At 53.1% G+C, this 11,829-nt stretch overlaps 1 protein-coding gene across 1 annotated transcript in view; it reads left to right on the forward strand.

The window, feature by feature from the left end:
* Nucleotides 1-8,691, forward strand: part of RORC (RAR related orphan receptor C) — a 67,199-nt gene extending 58,508 nt beyond the window's left edge. The window contains exons 7-11 of the mRNA XM_073322962.1: nt 19-151; nt 972-1,079; nt 2,210-2,320; nt 3,352-3,461; nt 4,265-8,691. Of these exons, the coding sequence (XP_073179063.1) occupies nt 19-151; nt 972-1,079; nt 2,210-2,320; nt 3,352-3,461; nt 4,265-4,426 (624 nt within the window). The 3' untranslated portion in view covers nt 4,427-8,691. The remainder of the gene's footprint in view (nt 1-18; nt 152-971; nt 1,080-2,209; nt 2,321-3,351; nt 3,462-4,264) is intronic.
* Nucleotides 8,692-11,829: the final 3,138 nt, after the last annotated feature.

The following is an 11,829-nucleotide window of genomic DNA, read 5'->3' on the forward strand; positions in this document are numbered from 1 at the left end:
CGGGCTTCTCTCTTGCAGTCCATGGAGGAGATGTGGGAACGCTGCGCCTGCCGCATCACGGAAGCCATCCAGTACGTGGTGGAGTTTGCCAAGCGGATGGGCGGCTTCATGGAGCTGTGCCAAAACGACCAGATCGTGCTTCTGAAAGCAGGTACACAGCTGGAACTGCTGCAGCCAGGCCCCGGCAGGGATGCCACCTCCCACAGCTGGGTCAATAACGAGGCCATCCCTTGAGCTCTCATTTGAACAGCCTCCCTGGGAAGCAGACCCCATAGGCTCTGTACTCAGAGGCACAGCCCCCAGCCTGCAGGGGCTGTTTGCACCTGGATCTGTGCTTTGACATTCAGCCCGTCTCCTGCTGCAAGACCCCGTCGTGCAACTGGGGCTGCCATGCCTGTTTCCAAACCGCGAGCATCCTTGGGTGGGAGCATGGGCTCGGCCCACGTCCAGCACGCCCGCTGTCTCTGATCGCACTTCTCGGGGTGGACCGTATCCTGCGAATTTCCCAGCCACTCTGTACGGGACTGCGTGACTCAGGCCACGTCTGTGCTGCAGTCGGAGGGGTACGGTGGGGTGACCGCATCCCTGCGCCAGCTTTAATCTAGCTAAATAGCAGCGAAGACGCGGCAGCGTGGGGGGGTCCCTCGGTATGTGTTTGCATTGCCAGCCCACACCCATGCCACCATATCGTGTCACTGCTATTTTTAGCCATGCTAGCGTGGGTAAAGCTAGCTCAGCCATGCCCACCCAGGCAGCGGGCACCCATTTGATGGCAGTTTAGACGTAACCTCAAAGGCTGTGACACTTGTCCCCTACCCCCCAAATGGGCAGGAGATACCGTGCCGGGGACTAGTTTACTTCCCTGGACCTCCCTGCTCTCGTGCATGAAGGCAGAGATGTTGGGACCTCCAGTGAGTCTGTTTACTGCTTATATTTGCAACTTCTTCACTCCCCCCACTCCGTTTTTGCAGGAGCCATGGAAGTGGTTCTGGTGCGAATGTGCCGTGCCTTTAATTCGGAGAACAGGACAGTCTTCTTCGAGGGCAAATATGCAGGCCCAGAGCTCTTCAAATCGCTCGGTATGATATTGTCAGTATTACGGTAAAGCACAGAGGCCCCACTTTGCACAGGCACAGGGCGAGAGACGGTCTCTGCCCCAGAGAGCTCCCAGGCTAATGAGCCACATGGTCGTCCTCCTTTTACAGATGGGGTCACTGAGGCCCAGAGAGACAGACCAAGATTTTCAGCACTTAGCTCCCATTTAGGTAGTGGAATGAAGCAGCCAGGATCTCAGCAGTGCCCGGCTCCTCCCTTTATTCCCATGCCGGGTTGCTGAGTGTATTTGTAAACACCTTGCCCGGGGTGTCAGCAGCTGAGCCAGGACTCGAACCCGCATTCCCTGAGTCCCCATCCAGTGCCTGAGCCACAAGGCCGCCCTCTATCTCTTGCTCATGGGCCGGCCTCCCCCCCGGCTTTATTACCCCAGCTGTTGGGAAACCTCCTCCCCATTGTAAAGGGATCATCTCAGGAGGGGAGGGTGATGGGTCCTTCCCAGCCAGAGCAGCCAGTGCTGCCTGCTGAGGCCCTGAAGAAGACGCCTGCATTGGCTCGCGTCCAGCGTGATGCCCTGCTGTGTTCAGTCCGGAGCGGTGGCTTTGATTTTTGCCTGGCCGATATCCGAGGGGCTGGTTGGCAACAAGCTGTGGTGCCGTTTCCTTTCTAGGCCCCTGGTTCAAATCTAGCTCATGGCGCTAAGGCCCAGCCAGTGGCCGCTTAGGTTCCTTGGGCCAGCGGGCATCAGTTACTGTGTGTCTGGGGAGCACCTAGTGCCACGGGGTCTGACTGGGCTGAAGCCTCTGGGAATATTAAATAATATCTTCGGTGGCCTCTGACCAGTTCCCGGTGGCCAGGCGTTCACATCGCAGCAAACCCCCGTTCTTGCCAATCTCAGAAGAGATGCAGAGGGTTATATGAGCCCTGGAGATTGGACTTCCCTCCCAGCCCCAGCGGGTGGAGGAGGTTTGTCCTGTGAGGTTCCCCAAAAGGTTTGGATCCCAGGGGAGACAATGCGTAGTCAGCGATGCCTGTAGACCCTGCCGGAGGCTGGTTAGAAAGGAAGGCTAATCCCGCCTCTGGGTGGCGCTGGAGAGGGGGTGGGGCCGCCCAGGAAGAAGCCGCAGGTGACTGACGGCTCTGCTCCGTTTCCCAGGGTGCAACGAGCTGATCAACTCCATCTTCGACTTCGCTCACAGCCTGTGCTTGCTGCGTTTCTCGGAGAACGAGATCGCCCTCTTCACCGCCCTGGTGCTCATCAACTCAAGTGAGCGTCTGCCGCTGCTGCTGCCCCTCTGTCCTAGGGCTGCAGCCCCCATCGTGGGGGGCGGGGGGATACCGGATGTTAATTGCCAAACAGCCACATAAGTAGAGCTGGCCAGAAAATAGGGGCGGGTTGACTTTTTGATGACCCCCCTCCCCGGAAATATTTCACTTCATAATGGCACCGAATAGGGATGTAAAGATCAGTTTAAAAAGTTAACCGGTTAAACGATTAAAATTATATTGTTTAACCAGTTAACTGTTAACTGAGGTAGCCTTGGTGGGCCTGGCACTATGGGGGCCGGGGCTGGGGCTCACTCCGGCCCTGGAGTCCTACCGGCCCAGACGGCGTGGTGTGGCCAGGGCTGGTGTCCCGCCAGTCTAGCACGGCCGCGGCTGGGGTCTCTCATGCTGGCGCGGGGCTGCTGGAGTTGATGCTTAAGGTTGGTTAACCGGTAAGCCTAATGCTTACCCGTTAACCTTTTACATCCCTGGCACTGAGGTGCCTCCTGGAATTTGTAGTTCAAGTGCCTCATGCTCCCATTCTCCTCTATAGGCCATGGTCTCTGGCTGGACTACAACTCCCATGAGGCACCACACTCTCCTCACTTGGTGCAGGGAGGCATTGTGGGAAATGTAGTCCAGCTGGAGAACACAGTCCATAGAGGAAATGAGGCAGCAGAGGCACCGAAACTGCTGCTCCAATGAGGAATTGCGGCACCCTCGTACATTGAATTATTTCCATTTTTGGCCAAAAAATGTTTGGTTTTCGAGCGGTCAGTTTGATCGATGAAATATCACAATTTTAATGACTAAATTCCTACAATCAAACCCCCTCCCCCCCGTTTTCCATCAAAAACCGATGGAATATTTTCAACCAGCCCCTGCCCCCAAACGCTTTCCTTCCTGAATCCAGTGTCCTCTGCTCTCCTGCCAGCACAGGTGGGCAAGCGGCTGGGTTTCACCCCGAGGTGCCCCCCCACCCAAGTCAAGCTTGGGAAATGCTCATCAGTGTCTTCTCCTGTCTCGGTGCAGATCGGCCGTGGCTGCAGGAGAAGGGCAAGGTGGAGAGGCTCCAGAATAACCTGGAACTGGCCTTTAAACACATGTTACGGAAAACCCACCGGGAAGGCATCCTGGCCAAGGTAGGTGCATGGTCCCACAGCCTTACCTGCCTCCTCTGTCACAAGCCACATGCCTGACCGGCATAGGCCACCTCTCGAATGCTGCTGGTGTTGTGAAGCCCAGGACTTGAGGGCCTGCTTTTGGGTCCCTTTACTGTGCCCTGTCTCTGGGGCTAGTGGGCCCCCAGCGCTCCCATGCTGGAAGGAGAAGGCTCAGAGCCAGAGCGCGATGCTTTCACCACACAGCTCTCGTTAATGTTGAGGGAGGGAGGCTTGGGCGGCTGGACCTGTAGCTGGATACACGTGTCCAATGTGGATCGGGGGCTGGGTCACTGAGGGGAGATATCTGCACTGAGCAGACAATACACTCAGGTTGGACATTGGGGACTCTCAGTAGAGGATTCTGGGTAATTATGTAACTGTTCAGTAGAGGTGGAGGGTTCTTCAAATGGGATCACGCTCACAGACCAGCAGCAGAGCACGTGCACACACACGGACACACTCTCACACGCTCGCACGCACATGTGCACCATGCACACACACTTTCACATGCACACACCCGCGCACACCCCCCACCCCTCCCCAGACGTGTTCAGCAGCATCGCAAGAGCTCACAGAAGCCCCAGGTGCTGCCAGACCAGTTACTGCCCTGATCAAGCTGAGACCTTCTGACCTAGTTTCACCCACCAAGGCCCCTGGCTGGCTGTGGAGTGGTGATGGATGGCCGGGTTGGTCTGCGAGGGCTCAGCAGAGGGGCTGGGGCGGCGGGAGCCGGTCCATGCCTGGAGATCCGCCTTTATACCACGTGCCTCTCTCCCCTTTAGCTGCCGCCCAAAGGGAAGCTGCGCAGTCTGTGTTACCAGCACATGGAGAAGCTGCGGTCCTTCCGGCAGATGTACCCCATCATCGTCCACGCTGTCTTCCCCCCGCTCTACAAAGAGCTCTTCAGCTCCGAGTGCGAGCTCCAGGGAGCAGCAGCAGAATGATCCCCATGGGAGGCCGGTGCCCAGAGACCGACTCCCATCTCGCACCGGTCTGTGGCCCCCCGCTGCCCCGGGATGGGAGGTTGGTGGGGGGAGGGTTGGACCACATTAGAACCCGCTCCCTCCCGTCCCCTCCCAAACAGCACAGCAGAGGGGTGCGGTGCAGGAGGGGGTGCGGCCAAGTGATCCGAGCAGACAGCTGGGAGCCAGGACTCCTGGGTTCCATGCCTGCCTCTGCCACCAACCTGAGCAAGTCACTGCCCCCTTCTGTGGGCCTCGTTCCTCTCTCTACAATGCAGCGGGGAGGGAGACACCCTCCCACACACTCCATGGGGGCGGGGGGTGATGCTTAAATAACCGTGTGACGCTCTTTGAGGTCTCAGCTGGCAGGGTGCTACCAAGGCGCAAAGTATTATTGGGGAGACGCCCCGAGCCGAGACCCCAGTGGGACGGAGATCAAGGAGATCACCAGCTTTTGCTGTAACATATTCAGGGCCAAGGAAAACACACTGCCCACCCCATTACTCCAGTGACTAGCATCTAGAGACCGGCCCGGGTAGTTCAAATACCTCATTGAAAACAATTTTTTTTTTTTTTTTTTTGGTCTCCTTACAGTTTTGTGGCAGGAGAATTTTTAACCAAGCTGTTTGAAAATAATAATTGTACATAACATAGAGATCTATTTTTAACCGTTTGCCTTTACGTCCACTCTGCAGCACCAGGGGGCCAGCCCCCACCCGCCCAAGCTCTTGTATTTCTTATTAATGTCTCGCAATTGACCAGACATTGCAGCCGTAGAAAGTTTGGTGCCTGTGTCTGCCACTCTGCTGCCCCCTGCTGGGCAGAATCCCCGTCCCCATGAAATTCTCAGGGTTTCAAACCCAATAATTTGCTTTTACTCACCATAAAATATATAGAGATACTGTATAAAGTTAATATAATAAAAGGCTGTTTTTTAATGTTAAGGCTATTTTTGAAAAGCAACAAATTCTAATTTTCTTAAGTATGGGGCTGTCACGGAGCGGGAGCTGATGGTTGTTTACAAGGGGAATGATTTTCGAAATTGCCTTTTTCTAAAAGAGCTTTTGTAACCCAGTGTGTGTAAAACGATTCGAATTGAAAATAGCTGGGGGTTTGTACAGCTGGGATTCGGAAGGACAGCCACCGTTACAAGAGTCCGTCCGTGGACCTCAGCCGACTTTGGATCAAGCCAGTAGATCACAAAGGCACAATCTTAACTTCAAGGCCACCGTCGGTCCTGCTGATTTCACGGGCCACTGCCCCATAGACGCTGCGTGACATCGCTGTGAGGGGACTGCTTGGTAAAATGAAGCACTGCGGAGGGTTTGCAGAATCAAACCCCACGTTCCTTGTCTAGGCTCTTCCCTTGCGCACGAGCGCCGTGGAGCAAAGCGCAAGGAATGACCTTGGTGTTTGGCCCCTCCCAGCCAAGACCTGCCCGCTAATGCTCACCACGCTTGCACACGCGTCTGACAATGGGACACGACCTCTGGGAGCTGCAAGGGAGAGCCCAGCAGCCGAGGTATTTCACTGAGAGGGCTACGGTGACGTCAGGGCCGGTCTACGCTGCAAGGATAGGGGGTGATTGCAGCTTGTGTGGACATACCTGAGGTAGCTCGGACACAGCCAAGGCAAAGCAGTGCTGTGTTGCTGTGGTACCCCAGTGAGCTCGATCAAAGGTGTGTCTGCACACGCTGCCATCACATATCATACATACAATCATACAATCTCAGGGTTGGAAGGGACCTCAGGAGGTCATCTAGTCCAACCCCTGCTCAAAGCAGGACCAATCCCCAATCTTTGCCCCAGATCCCCTAAATGGCCCCCTCAAGGATTGAACTCACAAGCCTGGGTTTAGCAGGCCAATGCTCAAACCACTGAGCGATCCCTCCCGCCTCCACACCCTGGGATTGCAGGGCAGACACGCCCAAAGTGTCTGAGTTCCAAATGCCCAGCTGTGGCTAGGGGGGTAAAGGGCATCCGTGGGGAGAGGCATCAGCACAGACCAAGGTACTACCCTCAGTTAGTCCCTGCCTCTAACTTGCCTACCTTAGTGTCCTGTTTGCCTCCTCAGCATCTGTCCTGCCCATGTGAATCCTTCGTCCTGCTGGAAGCACTTTGCTTGTATGAAAATCCAGGGATGAGGACACAGCGATAGCTGGCAGGGGAGCAGAATTCTTTGCTGGTCTCCAGTCCCAAAACAATCGGCTTGATGAGCCGTCTCCTCTCAACTTACACTTTTAAAATTATTCAGCAAGAGCTTTACAGAAAGGAAGGTTGCACGTAGTTTGTCACCAGACAGGGTGCGAGTTTAACAGAGGCCTAATTAATGATGGGAAATGTGCATGGACTCCAGGCTTTTTGTCTTGCCGGGTGGGTGCTGGGCTTGGACGGGTCAGAAGTACAGAATTCATGGAGGAGACGGCACAGCTAGCGATGCGGTAATAGCCAAATTAGAGCCGCCTGCGAAGTGCAAGTTATTTATCGTAGGAAATCTGTGGCTGTGGCGGGGAATCATTTCCCACCCCCCCTCTCCTGAAGTTTCTGATCAAAATATCTCCAGTTTTTTGTAGAAAAATCAGCCCCCGGCCCCAACTTAAAAACAAACCCACACAGATGTTCTGGTTCAAAATGATCAACAACAGGGAAAGGGGAAATTTTGATTTTTTAGACAAAAACACTAGAATTTTTTGACCAAAATCTTGGTCAAAAGCCATTTTTTTAATTAAAACCATTGGCCTGGTTCTAAGCGAAGCCAGCTCCGGGTGCAGACTCAGCCCACTGCAGTGCTACCGTCTAACACGGGTTTGGTTTTGAGTCGACCCCTGGATTCATTTGATAATTTCAGCATTCGCCGCACACTGCTGACGCAGCGAATACAACCTAGAAGACACAGCCCCGTCCGCTGCCAGGGGAAGGCTTCTGCAGTGGCTAGAACACACAACTGAGGAGCCCTGGGTTCGAATCCTGCCTCTACCACACTCACAGTCATTGCACACCTGCTGGGGTGGAGCCTGCCCATCTGCTATGGCTGGGCGGCCTCTCGGCAGCAAAGCAGGGGTGGGTTGGCCGGTTCCTTGTTGCGGCGGGCAGGTTCTTTGTTGCTGGATTGGACCCGAGGTGTAGCCATGCTGTAGAAGCCCTGATTTCCGGAAGTCACTGGAAGTCAGTGGGAGCAGAAAGGGCTCCACCTTCCCTGAAAATCTGTTGGGACAACGGTATACACACATGGGGACACTCAGGGAATATTTTGTCTTTCACAAGTGCCCAAGGGCTTGATTTTTAAAGGTGTGTAGGCACCTAACTCCCTTTGAAACCAACAGGAGTTAGGTGCCTAAATACCTTTAAAAACCAGGGCCTCAGGGACGTAGGAGCCTAAGTCCCATTTTCAAAAGGGACTTGGGCACTTAGGCCCAGCACCTCAAAGAGAACTTGGCACCTAAATACCATTGGGGAACTGGGTAAACATCCTTCTGTCCCACTGGTGTGAATCAGGAGTCAATTCTGTTGAAGGCCATGGAGAAACCCCTATGCAAAACTGGTGTAAGCGAGATCAGAACCTGGGTCTTTAAGGGCAGTTCACCCCAGATTTGTAACCAACACCCAACTTCCTAAGCACGTTTGAAGCTTGCACTGTCTGGATTCCAGAGGAATTAAATTCATTGACCCTCGAAACCATCTGCCTCTTTAAGAGCGTCACTCGGACAGTCCTGTTTTCAGCACAATAAAAGACAATCAGACCCTCTCTGGCCTTAGGTCCTTTCTGAACATCTGCTAGCTTGATCCAGAGCCGACTCTTAACCCTGCAACCCAGGGGATCTGCTTCACCGATCCGTTAACCTCTTTCCATTCATGTCTAGTTTACTGTTGCTTTTTGGTTGCATTCTTTTAGTGTAAAATAATAATAATAATTCAATACATCTAACCTGCAATAGTGTCATTTTGTAAAATTGTTTAAAATATTTAAATATTTTGTCATGACAGGTTTGTAAATATGTGAAAGTTGTAATTTTTTTTAATAGAGCAATCATTCTTTAAACAAAAAAAAAGGGTTTTAGTTTTCATTTAAATTAATTAAACTTATGGTGCATTTTTGTTTGTTTGTTTGTTCGTTTGTCGCCCAGGGTTATATGTTTACTTGCAAGGGTTTAAAAAATATATTATTCAGAATGCACATTGTAATGAAAAATTTATTGAAAAGTGTCCAGTTTTCTCTGCTATTTTCAATAAACTAGGTTGCCAAGAAATGGAGCCCGACTGCTTATTTGTGGCTCTGCGGTTATTCATAGGGTTGCAAACTCTTGTGGTTTTATCACGAGTCTAGGGCTGTTTTTGTTATTTACTAAATTTCACCGTCCTCTGGGGCACGGAGCTCGGTTTGCCTGCTGGATATATCTCACCAAGCCAGTTCCCTGCCACTGCAAGCGCATTGGGCATGGATGACACTTCGGTCCCTTCCTGGTCTCTGTCTGTGCTGCACAATGGTTCAGTCTCCTGAGGACCAAAATGCTTTAGTCTAACTAGAATTTTGGGGCTTATATAGGGCTGTTTGAAGGAACATTTATTGGCCTGTGGTACACAAGAAGCCAAGCTAATGGTCCTGGCTGGCCTTAAACTCTTATGAAATCTGCTTGTACTATGGTAGGACCTAGGAGTCACGGCCGCAGATCAGAGCCCCACTGTGCTAGGCGCAGTACAGACATGGCCAGTCCCCTGCCCCAAAGAGCTGATCATCAAAGTGTTTTATTAAAGCCCCAGCTTCTAGAGTCATGGGATGACCGGAGATTTCATTTTTTAACAAAGCTGCTCGCCCTTGTGTGTGCAGAGGAAGGTTTGGAAGGCTCAGGAACAGCCTCCCCCCAATGATTACTTTTAAAATTCTCAGGATTATTAAGCCGCGCCCCTGATTTTCCAAACGCTTGGGGCTGGCGACGGTGGGGGCTCCCCAGGCGGGCTCGGCACCTATTTGCACTAGGTGCCATATACAGTAATAAAAAGGGGACAGTCCCTGCCCCAGAGAGCTCCCAGTCAGGGTTAATGACAAGGGGGGACAGCTGGACAGAAATAGAGTGGTGGGGTGGAGGGTAACGCAGTGGTTTGCCCCTTAGGCTGGGATGGCTGGAGCTAAGCCACCCTCATCACAGAATGAGCCGCATCTGAGTGAAATCAGGGAATTGCCCATAAAGAGCCAGGCTAAAGCCCTGATGCAGGGCAGCTGGGGACAGAGCTGGATGGTGAGCTGGGGTAGGAAAGGAAGCTGAGAGCAGGGACAAGGGGGCCTGCGACAGGACAGACCCTGACTAAATGGGAGAGACTGGGAGACCCAGAGGGGCAACAAGAAACCACAAGGTGGGAAATAGCCCAGGTAAAACCGCAGCCCTGGTAAAGGGGTGGAGTGGAGCTAGCTGTTCAGGGCAGGGCCACAGAGCCGTGCTGTGAGGGGGGAGCTGGGTTTCCCTACCAGCCCGAGCAAAGGGAGCTGCAGGCTGACCCTCGAAGACAACAGCCCCAGAGAGGGCAGAAGGGTCTCATTTGTGTTCAGACATTTCTGGGGACTTTTTAGTTGGTGACTCCCAAAGAAATGGCCTGAGGACTGTGCCCCCGGTTGGAAAACCAGCATAGAGCCTCAGCAGCCATCTGCAGGGGCTGTCCTGCGGCGAGGGGACTCAGTGACCGGGGCAAAAGGGCATGGGCTTTTGTGTGACATTTGTGGTGCTGTAGCACGTGGTGGCCCGGATTGGGGCCCCGCTGCGCCAAGCACAGCACGCACAGACGATGCCCAAACACCGAGGAGCTAACAAAAAATAGAGAGGCGAGTTACAATCTGCTCACGCCTCGGAAGGGCTGGGGCTGCGGAGCACTGGGCCATCAGACCCATCTGCCAGGCTGGTCCCAGTGTCCTGGCTGCACTCTAGGGAACTGTCTAGTCACGTTGCAAAAACCAGAGTCTCTGCTACAGGAGGGTCCCCCGCTTGTGTCAGGCTGTTCCATCATGGGGATGGCTACAGGCTTCCCCCTGACCCGACCTGCAATCCCATAAATTCCTCGCTACAGATCCTCCTGGTTTGCCACCATAGGGGGGTCAAACAGGCCCAGGGCAGGGAACCCCACCAGGGCGAGAGGCAGCCAGTGATCTGTGGGCAGCCCCTGGGTGGGGAGGCAGATGGCATAGGCGGGAGAGTCCCTCACTGGAGTCCAGTGGAGGAGCTAAGAGCTAATGCAGTGTCACCGAGCAATGGTGGGTCTGTCTTTGTCCTGCCAGGCTTGGGGCTCTGCCCCTGCAGTGTGTGGGTTCCTCACAGCACTGCCTAGGGGTGTGATATTGCCAGATCCCACCAGCCAAGCAAGGTTTGGCCAGTTCAAATTGTTGGCATCTTTCCTCCCAAATCTGCCTTAAATCAAGCCACAGTATGCTGGGGTGGCAGGAGGCCTTGCTTTTCTGATGAGGAAGGGTAGTCCAGTGGTTAGAGCATTCGCCTCATGCTTGGGAAAGCTAGGATCACATGCTAGATGTGGGGAAAATATTTACTGGGGAGTCTGGCCTGCTTCCTGCCCCACGTGGTGCCCCCCAGAGAAGGGCATGCTGCACCTCCGAGGAGTTCTCAGTGCAGCATGAGAATGTTCAGCTATTTTGCCAGGCTGCCTGAGGGCATTCACCCTGCTGAGTAGCAAAGGTGTATTGCAAACAATGGAGGTGTACAAGCCCCTCAAAGAAAACATAGCAAGAAGTCATTATAATGGAAAATGTTAGACAACGTAAATATAGGGTGCGCTACCAACTCCCCCCGTGTGTATGTATGCAACATAGGTGAATGCAATGGAGTAGTAACAAAAGCTAACTTAATGCACCATCCTGGTTGAGAATTTAAACACCTGCCCTTTGGAAAATTCAAATCCCAAGACTAAAACCTTGCTTGCGCGCCAAGAACAATGAACTTGGAAGACCATGCATCCCAGCGCCACCTGGTGGCGCCTGCCACAGCAGCGTCATTGTGGCAGCCTTAGACCCCACGTCCAGCACTCCAGCTACACGCTCAGCTCTGCACTTTAGTACACTGCTGACTTCGTGGTAGGAAACATTGTAGCCCAGGGGGTTCAAACCAGTTTTGTGAGCTCTGCACGGAGCATCTTCAGCTCTGCCCAAGGCCCTTGTGCTCGTTAAGGACTAAAGGGCTGGGATATATTCTACAATGAAAATACATCCCAGAGATATCAAAGATTAAGGAGGAAATCAACAGTTCCGAAGTGTCTTATGGGGAGAAAAGCACCATTTTAGTCCTATATTTTTATTACTATTCTCCTCGGGTTCTTATACTGTGCCTAGCACAAGGTATCGAAGTAGCTTATGGCATCACTTAGCCTCCACCGAGATCAGGGTGCTGTTG

This window comes from Lepidochelys kempii, chromosome 24 (genome assembly GCF_965140285.1).
Source record: "Lepidochelys kempii isolate rLepKem1 chromosome 24, rLepKem1.hap1, whole genome shotgun sequence".
Classification (NCBI taxonomy): domain Eukaryota; kingdom Metazoa; phylum Chordata; order Testudines; family Cheloniidae; genus Lepidochelys; species Lepidochelys kempii.